General features: G+C 40.3%; 1 protein-coding gene across 1 annotated transcript; it reads left to right on the top strand.

Annotated features, from left to right (window-relative positions):
• Positions 1-192: 192 nt before the first annotated feature.
• LOC146306647 (DENN domain-containing protein 11-like) lies at positions 193-15,546 on the top strand. Its single transcript, XM_084710875.1, has 9 exons — positions 193-947; positions 5,086-5,185; positions 5,443-5,601; positions 10,708-10,864; positions 10,965-11,103; positions 12,457-12,588; positions 12,710-12,860; positions 13,552-13,620; positions 14,027-15,546. Exons 1-9 carry the CDS (start codon positions 533-535, stop codon positions 14,220-14,222), a joined length of 1,518 nt encoding a protein of 505 aa, XP_084567001.1. The 5' UTR covers positions 193-532; the 3' UTR covers positions 14,223-15,546.
• Positions 15,547-16,611: the final 1,065 nt, after the last annotated feature.

Here is a 16,611-nt window from a genome sequence, read left to right as displayed (position 1 = left end):
ACTAATAGCACATGCAAAATATTTTCAACAATAAATTTGACAAATTAATGGTATTTTACATTTTATACACATGGAACGTAAGTACACTGCTTTGTAAAAGCGTAAATAGTTTAGTCGAAAGTGCTGCTAGTGAAAAGCAGACTCATCCGGATGCTGTGGTGCAGGGTGCATTCAAGAAGCCAAATCGTATTTGCGTTCTCAAATGTTCAGTAGCTATTCTTAACCGAGGGAATGTGACAGTAACTGGTGAATAGTTTTGAATGCAGCCCACATTAGACGAAGGAGTTGCCCTCTCTGAACAGCATCAAATTTATGATCACCTCAGACAAGAAAGATTATAAAGATAGATGTGAACGCTGCTCCGCGTAACGTTAATCTGATGCAAAATGCAGCCGTTCTGAGCAGGTTACAATAACTTTACAATGCGGGAATTGCTCTGAGCTGTAATTATCCACGGATGGACCTGGTGCCTGTCGGCTGAGACATCATTTACAATCCTCGGTGAGACTGACGAGGCGGGACCGCCGACAGGATGGTGGAGCGGTCGGACCGAGCCCCTCTGCTGGACTGGGAGGAGGTTCCGTCCGCGGAGAAGCCGGACGGAGCGACACCGCCCGCGGTAGGAGTACACACCAAGGACCGACTCACGAGCCCCTCCAACAGTCGTGCCTCATCAGGATGCTCCGCGCCGGGGTTTGGGTGGAGCAGCGGCGGTCCGGGGGGTCCCACTCCCAGCAAGTCTGCCTCCACCAACGCAGACGGCTGCAGCGCCCCACCCGCGACCTCCAGCACCCCGGCGGGCAGGGATGAGGCACCGCGTCCCGACGACGAGGAGCATCCCTCGGATGCAGGATCGAGGGAGGTGTCGCTGGAGGACAGGATGGTGAAATGGGAGGAAAAGGACCAGATTGTGTCGGTCTTTGTGGTCACATTCAATACCAGATCAGGTGGGACATCGAATATGCAACATGGAATTATCATTGCTATATTAAATACAATACAACACGTTCATAGATAAGGGAAATGATCAAATAGATGAATCCTGCCTCGTCTAAAGCGAGAAACTCCTCTGTCTGACGCCCAAAATGAAGAGCGCAAGTCTGCAGAACCTTCTCCTACAGGTGTGGCATTTTCTGACCTGGCCATAAGTTTAAAGACACGATTAAAAACCATGACACCTTCTGCAGTCTAAGTACAGCACAGAAAAATGTCAAAATGTCAGGATGAGTGTTGTGATGGAAATCAATCATCTGCTTGTTTCTGCAGAGTAGGCCTATACATTTTTAATGAAGAGGGGTATATTGAAGACAGGGTGAGCCCTTGTGAAATAGTGGCCAATCAGGTTACTTTTACCTAAAGGGCTAATCAGTTTAAGAACCTTAAGATTTAGTGTTTCAAAGTGATAAAGAAGACCTTTGAGGTTTCCTGCAGGGTGGAGCTGTGCTGCATGTCAAATTGACATGAGACCAAGAAAATAACAGGATAATGAACAGGTTATGACGATGCTTTTTAAAATATTTGCTTAGTAGAATGGTCACTGTATGGTCAGTATACACAGTCTGATAGAGGCTTTGCAGGAATTTCTTCAGACTAGACTAGACTAGCCAGATCAATTTCTGGTCTGTAGAGTCAATATTGTTACCCTTCAGTCCTCTGGTGAGCTGCTTCCACATGTTCACTGTATACCAGAGCAAGGATTTACAGGGTAACTCATGATGAGATAAAACACGGTACGTTATTGTTCGCAACACACTGTTATCAAGAAATCAACAAAATAGTAGGTAGATCTATGATATGAAATATTACAAGACAGCTGGAGATGGTACATCATTGCACTTGTACCTATAATGGAAAACATACCCTGTTATTCAGTGTATTATAGAGCTGCAATGATTAATTGATTAGTTGTCAACTATTAAATGAATTGTTAAGTATTTGAAGAAAAAAGTAAAATTTCTCTGATTTCAGCTTCTTAAATGTGAATATTTTCTGGTTTCTTTACCGCTCTGTGACAGGAAACTGAATATCTTTGGGGTTGTGGACAAAACAAGACATTGGAGGACGTCATCTTTGGTTGTTAGAAACACTGATCAATTCACTGATTTTTCACAATCGAGAAAATGATCAACAGATCATCTTAAATGATACTGGCAATAATTGGTAGTTGCAGCCAGGATGAAACAACGTGTAACAAACGCTTGCACCAAAAATATCTACAGTTTGTGCGCTCAGATGTCACTCTTATGTTAGAACATGAAGGAAAATATACCTCTGCCTTAGTAGCACAATAACTTAGACTGTTATGACAGTTGTGTGAGCATTTTGACAAGATGTCACAAAAGATGGAAGATATAGCAGTATCAAAAATATGCCACCTCCTGACTTACAGACACCTCCACTTCTGCTCACTTAAAGGAGCCATTCACCAACACTGGGACAGATTCAATTCTATATCGGTATCTGGTGCTGATATTGATGTAATTCACTCATCAGTTATTGCACTGATACAGATCCAGATTCTGTAGTTTTTATGACAGCTGCCTGGGTCTTTTTTGGAGTTAATTTGTTTAACTGGTGCTCATATATGAGTGTGTGTGTGTGTGTGTGTGTGTGTGTGAGGATCAGCAAGATACAGATAGGTGGAGAATGAAAGGTGGTGAAAGACAGATGGATGTGCAGAGAGGGACAGACATGCTGCTTGGAGCCTGCAGTCACACTTATGGTACCTGTCTGGCTGTCTGCGAGTCTCACAGAGAAACCACGAGGGCTGAATGCACATGTAGGAGATATCGGCAGATATCCAAGTTCAGGGATCAAAATCAGATCGGAACTGATTAAAAGTGGATTTGTGTCTCTACAATCCACCCTAAAACACAGGTGTGCATATGTGCATTGAATTCCCTAATATATGTTGATTTTTTACTGTGTTATTCTTGCTTGGATAGCAAATCGTTGAATTTTCGTCAATTGATAGTTGAACATGTTAACAATCAATAATTGATTAACCATTAATAAGATACAAAATACACATATTTTTGTCAGTTTCAGTTTTATTTAAACAATTCTAACTGCACATTAGTTCTGTGAAACAATACCTGGTGAAGCACTAATAATCTCAACAAACAGAATAATAATAAAACAAGGCTCTCGCTTGAAAAACGCTGCTCTCATCTTCCTGTCCTTCAACAAATGACTCCACCAAACAAAACAACATCACACTGGACATAATTGCCATTTCTAGATTAACAAGGCAGACCAAACCAAACCGTGAGAAAACCTGTGACCTCCAGACAAATGGTACACATAGCATAAATTATTGTTTAATACGTTTTTAAGCAGTTCAATTTGTTAACAGTGATTAATTGATTAACAATTAATCATTAACATCCCTAATTCTGGCAGAAAATATTTTGATTTTCTCATATATTTTTCAAAGTTTTTGGATTTTGTTATTTTGTATCACAAAATGCAGCAGAGATCTGACAGGAAAAGGTAGGTAAGAGAAGGAGGGGGAGCAGACATGCAACAAAATCCAAAGTATAAATAAATGAGACTTAGTGGAGAATGAATTTAAATATGAAAAATGTACTAACACAAGCAGAGGATGAATAGGAATAGGGTAAAGATTCATTTTAGCATTTCTCCTTGATAAAGACAGAATTTTTAGACAAAAAATTGAATTGAGGATAAATTTTTTTACAGGATTTAGCCAAGCATCAAGAGCCACTGCATTGTGAGTCAAAGCATGATATAAAACAAATAGATGAGTGAAAAAACGGTCTCTTCTATTTAAAAGGCGTAGTACGCAGGATTTTCCTAAAAAAATACTATGTAGAGACTCATATAAAAATAATTCCTGTCAATCGTCACTTGTGACCCTGCAGTGTGCCTGTATTTCCAGGATGTTTCTGGGCATCAGCCTTTGCTTGGTGGCGTGTAGCCCCGAGCCAATACGACATGGAAGTTGTGAGGTCGGTACTGTATTTTAAGATGGCTATGATAAGCAAAGTGTATCCATGAACAGGTATTCTTACATTAAAGGTCTTAGTAGTTATTTAAGAGAGAGGAAAAACAGGTATCTGATTGGTATCGTATTGGCAGATACTCAAGGGCAACTCACTCAGATAGTGTAATAAGTTACTTTTTACTTAATACTCCTTATATACTTTACTATATCAACTTTGCACCTTGTTGGCAGCCTTGTTGAGCTCCAAAGTTGAACTGCTGATCCAGTGAACTGTTAGCAGCTTTTGCTGTCAGCCGTCCAGATGTTGACTTCGTTTAGCTTTTTGGCTATCAGCTGACGTGACCTGCCCTGACCTGCCATGCATACACTACATAAGATGGGCTGCCTAGGTCAAAAAGTAACTGTTTTGGAAATTGTAATCCCTTACACTACTCATTACTGGAAAAAATATGATTACAGTAATATACTATATATTATTGCCCAACACTGTCAAGGTCGCAGTATCTATATTGGTGTCGGATATGAAAAAGTGGTATTAAGACATCTGTACTAGAAAGGAGCGGCCAACTATGATGAATTTACAAACAGTGACCATCAAATTCTGCATATTCTACCTTTAAACAGCAGTGAGCTTTTAATACTGTTCTGTCTGCACAAGAAAGAGCTTTGATAGGCACTTTGCACTGCATGATACTTAAAGCTGAATACCTGAAGTCAGTTAACAGCTGTCAAAGTGACGATAGAGCATCTTTTGGTGGTTGGCCACAGGTGGGTTTTAGTCTGAGTGGCTGATACAGACTTGATGAAACTCATATTTCTGCAGGAACACCACCGACTGATACATGTGGCTAATGAATAGATTGAAAAAACACACTGGCTGAGTCACCCTCTCTGTCTCCTGCTCCTATCAGGCCATATTTGCTCAGCTGCCGCTCGAGCGTCAGCGCCCAACCGGCACATAATGAATTCCAAGGAATCCAGCAGCAGGGCTGTGTCACTGCTGTTTCATGAGCATGAAATGAAACAGTGATAATATATTTACCGTCTGCTCTTGTATCAGCGTTTGTCTGCCTGCCTGTGTGTTCATATTATCCCTGTGGCTGTGGGTGTGATGATAGGGAACATGCTGGAGTGGTGCCTGCCCAAAGACATGGACCTGGAGGGGGTGGAGTTCAAAGCCATCGCCAGCGGCTCCCACCGAGTCACCACAGACTTCATGTAAGTGTGTTTGCATGATCAGTACGCACAATATAAGAGGTTGTTCACCTTCTTTAGAACCTGAAGGACACAACCAAGTGAAAGAAGCTAATCTAGAGTATTAGGATGCGGCCCCATGTCTTCTTCCTGGCAGGACAGAAAGTGTTGCCCGGCACAAAAAAAAAACAAAACAAAAAAACAGCCCAGCCATCTGGCAGTGCCTTCGCTTTTCATGACTCATGGCTTCGTCTGTCTCCCTCTCCTCTCTCCATCCACAGCTACTTCCGGAAGGGCTGCTACTTCGGCCTCGCCTGCTTTGCCAACATGCCGGTGGAGAGCACGGTGGAGAGGGGGGCGAGGATGAAGTCGGTAGGGATCCTGTCTCCTTCCTACACCCTGCTCTACCGCTACATGAGCTTCCTGGAGCACCAGGTCAGGTAAGAGGAGCCAGTCGGTACAGCAGAGTGGCAGGAGCTGTTACTGTCACTGAACAACAGACTTAGAATTAGAGCTGCAGCCCCTGATGATTTTCATTATCCCCTAATAGTTTTTTGATTAATTAATGACTTGTTTAGTGTATAAAATGTCCCACATGATCTCTGAGAAACCAAGATGATGCTTGTTTTGTCCAAATAATGTCCCGAAACCCAAATTTATTCAGTGAAAAAAAACTTCACCACACATGAAGTTTGCCCTAAAAAATTGTTTTTTTCCAAGCACTTTAAAGTAATATTCTCAAAGAATATCATTTAAATAAATGTCTGTTAAGTCAATATGTATGAGGTAACACAATGGCTATATTTACATGCACGCTAATTTTCCACTATCATTCAGAATATTCTGAATTATGCCTTATTCTGAATGGAGCATATTCTGATTAAGACATGTGGGATATGCTGGTATTATTCAGGTTTTAGGAGTATTCTGTGGACATGTAACCAGCAATTTCAGAATATGCATCTAAGTTTTTTGTTTTTTTTTACTGCAGTTTGTGACACACGACCTCTTTCCTGCTTTCAGTCAGATCTGTGCTGTAAACAAACCAACAAGCCAACAGTTTGCACGGCTGGGGTGCAGATACATGCACAAAAGAAAAGCCCACATTTCTGGCCAGAGGAAGAAACATGCCTACCTTTAAACATTATTTTAAAGATTTGATATCAACAGATTTTTGGTTAAGTGCAAATATGGCAATGCTGACCTTTTCAAGGAGGTGGTTAAATGAATGAAAGAGGGCAGCTGAGTTTGCACAGTCACCATCAGTTTTCCATCAGTGGAAAACTTTGAAAAAAAAATCTTATTTTGATGTGAAGAAGCTTCCATAATTGGACTATGCAAAAAAGACTAAGAGTTTACAGCCATACTAGCTGCTAGGGGTCAGGGAAAAGTCAGTACAGCATAATATTGCAGTATTTTGCATGGCAGTATTATATCAGTGCAGGATGTCAAATGTCAATCTTTTATAATATAAATTATTCATTATTCGTGCAAAGGTGAATTAAATGCTTAGATACTAGAATATCAAAAGCACTGGCTTTTCAGTCCATAAGATAGTGTTGATTTTTTTCTGGTGAGGTCAGCAGAAGTCACAGTCAGCTGGGTTGGCAGGTTTATATGATTATAGACATATTATACATGGATGCTGCATTGACCTCTTCAGCTTCGGCACTATAATGTCCTCAACCGATTTCAGTGAGTGGTGTTATATTCAATAGTTTATTATCTACACTGAATAAGAAAAAAGGTTTTGCTTATTTTTCTAACTTACTCCACATTGACTGTGAACCCTTGAATATAACACGACTCGAGAGATAAACATTATAGCGCTTCTCATCCACAAAAACAGCAGAAACAGCTCCCCTGTTTACATGTATTTACTTACAGGTCAGTCTGGACTTTTTCAGCGTGTCGGCAACACTGACACACAATCCACAGGCCAATGAAACGTCTATTTATATGTGTCTATATTCATGACACTGTTGATCAGTCTTGACAATCCCATTTTGCTGCAATAAAAATGAGTGAAGATAAACAGACTGAAAAATTAATCTTATTAGATAAAACAGACATTGACAAGGTTTCCATATGGAGACATAATTTGCAGTTGAGAAAAGGTAATAAATTTCACAATATAGGTTATCAAAATACGAAATTGCATTAATCATATTGTGGCCTATGTATCATGATAATATCGTATCATGGGGCCTCTGGTGATACGCAGCCTGAGTCAGCATGTTAATAAGCTCATAATGACTAAATTCTAACATTTGCTAATTAGTATTAACTAGAAAGGTACATCTCATGCTAATCAATGTGTCATTAGTCTACCAGGTATTTGGGCAAGTGTTGGACAAATTTAAAGTTTGACCTGATGATGGAAACTGACCAACACTGCCTCAGAGCCAGGCTGTTAGCATGTGTAATGCAAATAACAGCTATTTGTATGGTTGTTGATCCACATTAGTTCTACATATCAGAGTGCACTTGTCTGTCGGCTCCTAGTAGTTAGTTAGAGGCTTCAGATGTGGCCTCTAGGGGCCACTAATGGGGCTTTTTGACTCCTCTTAGCCTACTTCTCTTTCCGTTTTTCTTTCCCCTCATCTCAAATAGACCACTCTCACACTTTCCGTGACTCATGCGCTCCCTTTCTCCTCGACAACACTACACTTCCATTATTTTTTACACAGCTGGTGTGGACAGGCCTGTTTACTACAGTGTTACATCCCAGGATTTATCACACCCCTGTCACACTCGCTCCTGAACACAGCTCTCTCTATTCCCTGTCCTTTTCTCTCTCTCTGCTTTCCCCCGAATCTCCTCTCTTCCCCAGAAACCACAGTTCCCACACTCTGGCCTCCAGTCACACGGTGGCCGTGCTCCTCCTTACTCATCATTCCCCACGTAACTCGCTCCAGATACCTCATCTGCTGACTGCTACAGCAGTTATATAAAGGGCTCACTGTTGGTCACGAGGTGTTTAAGATATTTAGGAATTTATGGAGACTTTCCCCATTTTTCACTCTCTCTCTCTCTCTCTCTCCTTTCCTCTGTTCCGTTTTAGTGGAATACTCTGAAAGGGATCGTGGTCATAGAAAAATTAACAGAAATATAAAAAAACATCACATTTTATAGCCATAGTCAGAGTCTGGCTATGTTGGGAAGATGCTTCTCTTAACTTTGGTAGCATTATTTCCCAGAATGACATCCAGCCTGCTGCATATTGGTGGCGGTTCAGTTTTTCTAGCCTATTGTTACTGAATGAGGGTTTCCAGGCCAAGTTCATTTGTATTACAAAGAGCTGCAGCTGATCATTTGTTTCACAGTCCTGTTTCTGCACTAATTGGTGACGGCTGACCACATGCGTTCCACATTTTAGCTCTCCGTTTAAAAATAAAAATGTATGACCAATTCATTTTGATATAATAATATAGTACAGTCTTTGGAGGAAAAATCAAGCCATACACTAAAAAGCACATTGGTCATGTTTTCAACGCACTGTGTTTTTTGTTGTTTTGTTTTGTTTTGTTTTTTTGCAGTCTTTGAAAATGATTCAACACACATATCAGAAAATAAAAATGTAAAAGAACAAAGGCTAAAGAGGAAAACAACTAAAACAAAACAAAGAAATTCAAGCTACACACAAAAAAGCACACTGGTCATGTTTGTATTGTGTTTTTTTGTTTGTTTGTTTTATCTTTTGCATTTTGGGAAAATTATTTAAATTATTTAGCATTTCAGATTTTTTAAAGGCTAAAGAGGAAAAAACAAGAAAACAACAGCAACATCTCAGAAAATAAATAATAATAGAATAATAAAGTAGCTAATTACATATGTATTATTTTACAGGACATAATAAAATAAACTGATAGATTTAGGTGGAGGATTCATTAAAAACTGGTTACCATAGCTCACTCAAATATACATACACACGTTACCTACATACCTATTATACGTATAAACACACATGAGTGTGTGCCAATCATGAACACATAATCACACGCAGATTCATGTGAATTATAAAAAAGGACATAAATACCGTCAACATCCTACAGTTTTAGCCGTCATCTCAGCGAGGGTCATTAGAAATATTGTGTGTTATATATCTACACCGTTTTTCCCATCTTTCTTCAAAGATATGCACTCGATTTCTAATTCTCACTGTGAATTCTTCCTCATCCTTCCATCTTTTAACCAGTTCCTTGTGATCTGTTTAATCATTGCTACACTTATTACAAGAAACAAGTGAGAATCTGTCTTGTTGATCTCTTCTGGTATTTTTCCCAGTTTTTATTTAGAGAAATACCAAAGACATTTCTCTAATAGAATTTTCCCAGAAGCCATTTATCACCTTACACGACCAAAATCCGTGACTGTGGTTTGCTTTCTGCTCACGGCATTCCCTCCAACATCCCAAAGTTGAATTTTCTTGTACTAACTTTGAAATTATGGTGTTTCGAATCAAAACCTTCTATGAATTTTCTTCTCAATAGTTGAATTTAATGCTGTTATTTCAAGATCAAGAGCTGATTATTTTGGTATCTCAAGAAAACAGGCTTTGTTTTCTGTCATTTTCATGAGGACACAAAAGGTCACTAGAGATCAGGGGCGTCATGCCAACGTGCATAGATGTTATCTTGGCAACTGTAGCAACTGATTGAAGCTGAACATGTCAGATCAAGGAGTATCCATTATTGATCAGTGCATCAGTGAATGTACTTCAGCCAAAGTCTAACAGGCACAAACCGCTGAGATGGTTAACTTCATTAGTAACCAGATAAGGTGCAGATTAACTGGACTGTGTGTTACATGAAACTTGGTGTACAAGGTTAAGTTTTTTTCTCGTGATAAATTATCTTGTTATCTCGAGAAATCTGTGCCGTTCTTGGCTTCTGCTGGATAGTTTTTATACTAGTATTTGAACTGAAGCTGTTGTTTCTTGGTGTTTTTTGCACCTTGTTACAAGCTGTAGCTTCCTCAAAGAAAAAAATAAAGGAAATTAAGAAAAAAAATCTGCTTGTATATCTGTGCAGATATTTGAATTTTAAAGGCAGGATAAGATTTTGTCAGCTGATATTTGTAAATGCACCAGAAAGTAGGGCTAAATGACTGTGGAAAAAGTATCTAATTGAAATTATTATGACTGATTTTGCAATGTGATTTTTTCATCATTATTCTTATTCATTGAAAAATATATTGAATGATTATGGTGTGATCTTTGCAAGGATCTGTGGGCAAGGACATCTCTGCAGAACAACAATATTTCATATAAAATGGAATTTTGACACACAATTTTCAACAAATATCGCATCTCCTGTGATTTGAAAATTGCAGTAGGCCATGTTGCAGCTTCGGTTCGGAATTTTTTCTGGTAGTTTTCAGCCCTACCAGAAAAATCATTGATTACTGAGTCTCATTCCCAGGATGTCAAATACCTTTTTTTGCATGTGTGTATGACTCTATGCTTTGTTTTGTGGGAAAATCCCACACAGTATAGCTGAAGGTTTAAAAATTTCCAGTTTTAATGTCTATTTTTGCTCCTCCAGGCTCCAGCTTCAGTCCCCAGGCCACTACTCTCCACTGGAGGCCTTCTATGAGGACAAGAGAGCACTTCTGCCCCCCAGTGGTGATGCTGTCGTTACTGCATGTCCAGCCAATGCCTGGGGAGCTGCAATCAACCACAGCATGCACCCTGAGATGAAGGTAGGAGGGACACTTCCACCTGTACAGCTACGTCAGCTGATGTATTTTTTTTTACTGCATATCGCTTCAGTAATCTTTTGCCCCTCTGTGTTTGGACCAGATCACCCACCCTGCAGGCTGTATGTCCCAGTTCATCCGCTTCTTTGGGGAGCAGATCATGGTGCTGTGGAAACTGGCTCTCCTCCGCAGACGTATCCTCATCTTCTCCCCTCCACCAGTGGGCGTGGTCTGCTACAGAGGTAAGAAACATCTGGATTTATTCAGTTTGAATAGAAGTGTAAAGGAATAGTTTGACATTTTGTGAAGCTTTAGGTCTGTCATGATAATTAAATTACTTTGATCGTTCTTGCTTACCTTGATGTTGCCCATTGCCAGAACAAACAGCAGGGTTCTTCTTACCATTATTTAGACATGGGCGCAGCGCCTTGCTTGAATTAAGCCAAACGAACAGAAAAAAAAAAATGCTGAGACACGTTTTGCTGTCATTTCTTGTCACACTGCTCCCGTCCTTTTGCCATCTGTTCGCTTTGTCAACGTTTCACCGTGGGTGGGGCTCAAGCAGCTCCTCCACACACGCACAGCGACAATAACAGTGAACAAGGCGAAGTGAAGATGAGGTGTTACTTGAGGTTAATAGGTGTTTTTCCCAGCAACTGCATGATTCAGGCCAGAAAGTGTGGGAGAATAAATCCAAATGGATTTGATTTCAAAGCTGCACTCAAACAGCTCTGGTGTGGGAACGTTTGAAGGTCGAAGCCAACTGAGAGAAGAGACCAGATTAACATAAACTTTTTCTGTGTGGATTTTTATTTATTTAGGATATTTGAATTTTTTTCACATTCCAATTCCAATATTCTGAAGAATTAAAAGTTTGAAAGGGTGCACTTGGGTTATTTTGCTATTATATTGTGACTTATATCATTTATCACAATTATATCTGGAACAATAAAGGAAGTTTTTCTTGCCTAGAGTGTGACGAAAAGATTAATACCACTCATGTCTGTCCGATCAGTATGAAGCTGGAACCAGCAGCTGGTTAGCTTAGCTTAGCACAAAGGCTGAAAACAGGGGGAGACGGCAAGCTTAGCTTTGTCTTAAGGTAACAAAATCTGCCTACTAGCACTTCTGAAGTTCACAAATGAACACATCTTTTTTCTGGTTTGTTTAATCTTTACATATAAAGTGTGAAACTGTCAATTTGTTGTTGCTGAACTGATGCCGATGCTAGACTAACATCTGGATTTATCCAGAAGGGTTTGAATAGTAGTTAAAAAGAATAGGGAATTCCACCTACTTGCTCTCTAGCCTCGAAAATGATGAGAGAAGTGTCTTTTTTGATCATGTTTTTACCTTTACACAATCTTTACAGCTCTGAAGCCCATTAAACTCATTCACAAAACTGTGCCTTTTACTAATTTCTTGTATGAGTCTGGGGATTTGCCATCAGCGTACATGCAGTTCCTCCCCAGCTGTATTAGCGTTGGACAGCCTACACGTCATGCACACACTCACACCCTGCGTCGCTCTCTTTTCTCTCCCACACTCATGCATCATTTTTCTAATTTCACCCTCCACCCCCTCTCCCCTCTCAGTGTACTGCTGCTGTTGCCTGGCAAACATCTCCATCCCCGGGATCGGTGTGGCCGTGCCCGAGTTCCGCCCCTTCTTCTACGTCAATGTGGCCGACATCAGCGCCCTGGAGAACGAGCTCTCCTATGTGGCGTGTAAGTGGACGACCGAAACATGTTAACATTTGTGAAAAGCCCCACTTAAAAAGGACTAGTTGGTCAAAAATACATCTGTTGCTTTTTTAGTGTGTCAAATCTCGTTTGTTTGTGTTCTCAGGCACTACTGAGAAGATCTTTGAGGAGAAGAAGGATCTGTATGACGTGTATGTAGACAATCAGAATGTAAAGACCTGCAGAGACGGCCTGAAGCCTCTGCTCCGTCTCAGCACTGCAGACAGGGACAAATATCGCAAACTCACTGAACAGAGGTAGGACACCCTGCTGCTTACACCTCAAAATAACTACCAGGAAGGGAATTGAAACTATCAATGAATTTGCACCTGCTAAAATATACTTCATGGCAGGAGGAGTTGGAATTCTTTCTGTTTTAACTACATCATAAAGATCATAACGCTCAGAGAACAAAAACAATCTGTCATGCTAGCAGACTTTCCTATGGTGGTGACCGTAGTAACCATTAGCATGTTAATGTTTAATTAGCATGTAGCTCATAAGAACCACTGTCTCTAAAGCTGGGGTAGGCAATTATTTTGATGTCATTAGGCAAAAGTTCCACAATAACCTTTCAGCACAATGTAATTCATGTGGTCTGAGAGAAAACTTCCTCTTTAGAAATAATAGCCTGTGACACGAGACTCACAGGTTAGTAAGATAGTGGATTCTTGAGTCCCATGCACAAAATGGCCTGGGAATGAGAGTTATCAACCATGTTTTTCCAGAATCACTTACTGCACCTTTAAGTATAGCTTTAAAAAGCTGCTAGCTTGAGCATAACTGACCAAACACTGACTAAAACACCTGGATATGTACATAAAATTAAAGTACCACAAGTACACGTTACATTACATTACATGGTGTAAATCACAAAGAGTGCAGGCTCTCCTGTAGTTATGTAAAGCAGCAGCTAGAGATAAAGTGTGTGTCTGTGTGTGTGTATAGGCAGATGTTGCTGTACTCCCAGGAGGAGAATGGAGACTGTGTGTCCAGTGAAGAGGATCTCTTTATTCTGTAAGTACATGATTCATTTAACCAGTCAATGGGGTGAAAACTAATGATGAACCACTGTGTGCAGAGCAGACACAACTTGATCTTTTTATGAGGATCCTGGGAGGGAGTGTCTGCACAGTGGCAACTCAGAAACTTTAAATTAAATCCAAGAAGTAATGAGCCAGTCAGAATCTGCTGACCTTTGTCCTCCTCTCACAGTAGTTAATACGCCTCATAAAGTGGAGATTTGTGCAGGTTTACTGGGGCTTTTTCAGTGTTATCCCTGTTCACATTGACATGAGCGATGAAAACCACAGGAATGTGGAAGGAAAGTGTACAAGACAAGGGGAACTTTTGTTTAAAAATTAATAAAATTGAGCCATAGAACAAAATCTCAAACTCCGCCTTCCTTCTAAATCTTGTCCAGGTTTTTCCTGGAGCAGAACAACAGGATTTTCCAGACCCTCAGCGAGGTGGCAGCGAGCTCCGATCCCACGCTGACCCAGGAGAGTGTGAGGGCCATGGGTCTGGATCCCCATGGAGACAGGCTCTTCCTGCTCCACCTGCTGGAGATCTACGGCTATGACACCCTGCTGGTTTCGGAGCAGCTGTGCTGCAGCTGAGAGACGGCAGACGGGTCGGCTTTCCGCCTTTCTGGTTTTAAAAGTCAGGTTAAGCTTTGAGCATTGCACCGCTGACTTCTTGGAGTCTTCAGGATGGAAATTTCTCTGGTAGAACCTCTTTTTTTCAGTGTTGTATATCGCCCCTGTGCTTCTTTTGTTCACCGTGATTCTGCTCCCTGACAACCTGATGGCAAGAGCAACTACTTTCATGTATAATAACCAAGAGTAATGTGGTCAGTTCTACTTGATACAGTCTCCTGGAGATAAACTCACTCTGAAGATGGATTAATCATGCTTGGCTGGAAGTGATTCTCTGGATCAGCAGTATTTCAACACTGAGCCACGTCTGAATGCAATGGATGAGAACAAATACTAAAGGGGCCTGAACTGTTCTTGGACATCAAATTGAACGACAGAGCAGGAAACTTCAAGATAGAGCAGGTGATTAGGAGGTTTTAGAGTACAAAACTGAGGATTAGTGTATGAAAGTGTAAAAGAGAGGCAGTCGTCCTGTAAATAATCTTTTTTTTCCTTTTATGTACAGTGTGTCAGCGTATGTGTGATATGGGGTCCGTCCTCTCTGCCAGTGTTGCTTTCCTTGTATCAAGTGCTGGATTTAAATGTCCCATTTTTATGCCTCTCTGTCTAAATCAGGGCCTCCTTTCTTGAGATCTGTCACCATAAGCAGGTCAAACCACCTCTGTCTTCAAGAGCCATGTCTGTAAGCACTGCTAAATGACCAGTTCATCATAGATTAATTACTTTTGGCCTGTGCTGAGACCAAATCAGATTTTCTAATGATGTCTAACAGGCAGGAGTAATGTCCATGACGACATAGAGGCTGTTTGAAATGACTTATTTGCACCCTGGCTGTCAGCTGGGCCTGCAGTTCAGAAAAATAAGCTGTCGCACAATGACCACTGTTTCGTCTTTTCTGCTTTTCTGAAATGTCCAGCTGTGTTTGCAGCTCTATTGTCAAGACAAAGACTGTTCTTCAGAAGAGGAGTTCACAAATTCAGATGGTTCTCTCCATTCAGAGACACAGAGTGGATTTTTTAACAGCTATCATCTGCAGAACAGATGAGAGAATCAGTTTAGACACAATTCGATTAAGCTCTGTACATTTTGAAGCACAACATAGCAACATATGCTTTCAGCTCCGTCAACAGCAAAACAGAAATTGCGCTCGTTAGTATCTTATGTTGCATACTGCTGTTGATACATGAAGTAGTGCTTAGGTGGCATTAAACACAAGAAGACGGCTCTTTGTTATTAGGAAATGAAGTGAGAACCTTAAAGCTGCATTAATCTAATTTTGCCCACTGGGCTGCCTATCCTGTTCCACTCTGAAAATGTCACAATATTGAAAGCTAGATACTCTCAAAATGCTGTTTCATCTGGACTCATTTGGACATCTGGAAGTTTGTAATGTTGCCAACAAAGGCCTAATACACAAAGAAACATTTTTTCACTTTGTTTCTTTTAGCTCTACTTTTTTTCTCCAACTGCTGAGAAAAATAGTTGGGTCTTTTGATGCTGGAAATAGTATTGCTACTACAGTAAATGTTATCTAAAACTAGAGCAAGCTAACTAGATAGCTAAGACGCTAAAAGGTCTAAAGGCCTACAAAGCTTAACGCCAATTCTCTGTAAGTTTGGCAATAACAGTTACATCTAGTCATTTGAGTTGTGTTTACATAAAAATACAGATTAATGCAGCTTTAAGCAACTTTTCCCTTTGATGGGAACATTTTGATTTCAGCCCACATACCTCCATAGATCAGGTGTGGCTTAGCAACTTAGGTGAACAGCAAAGTCAGTGTTTTGGGAAATTTCCTTTAGTGTAACTATCAGTGTATAATTGCTACATGAAGATACATGTGCTGAAAAAGAAAAAAAAATATATTGAGGATCTGTGTGTAAAATTTAGTGGCATCTAGTGGCGAGTCTGTAGACTGCAGCCAACTGAATACTGCTCGCCTCACCCTCCGCTTTCAAGCGTCTGGGAGAAACTACCATCCTCGTAAGAGCCAGTGTCATAAGCAGCTCCTTCTAAGGGAACAAAAAAAAAAAAAACTTTCAGGTCATTATACACTACTGAAAACATACTTATGGATATTATATTTCATTTCTGCCAATAGATACTCCTAAATCTTACACACAAGACCTTTAATTTGCCATGCTGCACACTAAGCTAATCTGGTGCTTTGGTTACTTCATAGGCTTTGTCCTGAACACTTAAATATATGTAGTACTCCTACAACAAACTAAAGGTTCTCATTTTGTCATTTTCTGTTTTACATTGATCATTTTTATCCATTTTTTTAATGTATTAAGTCAGTTTGTTTAGTTGCTAAGCTGTAAATTGTTTTGAGTGTAAATATTCAATT

Source organism: Lutjanus erythropterus, chromosome 22 (assembly GCF_056507025.1).
Source record: "Lutjanus erythropterus isolate fLutEry1 chromosome 22, fLutEry1.hap2, whole genome shotgun sequence".
NCBI lineage: Eukaryota > Metazoa > Chordata > Actinopteri > Lutjaniformes > Lutjanidae > Lutjanus > Lutjanus erythropterus.
Note: the sequence above shows the minus strand (reverse complement) of the source record. Positions and strands in the feature narration are given on the sequence as shown.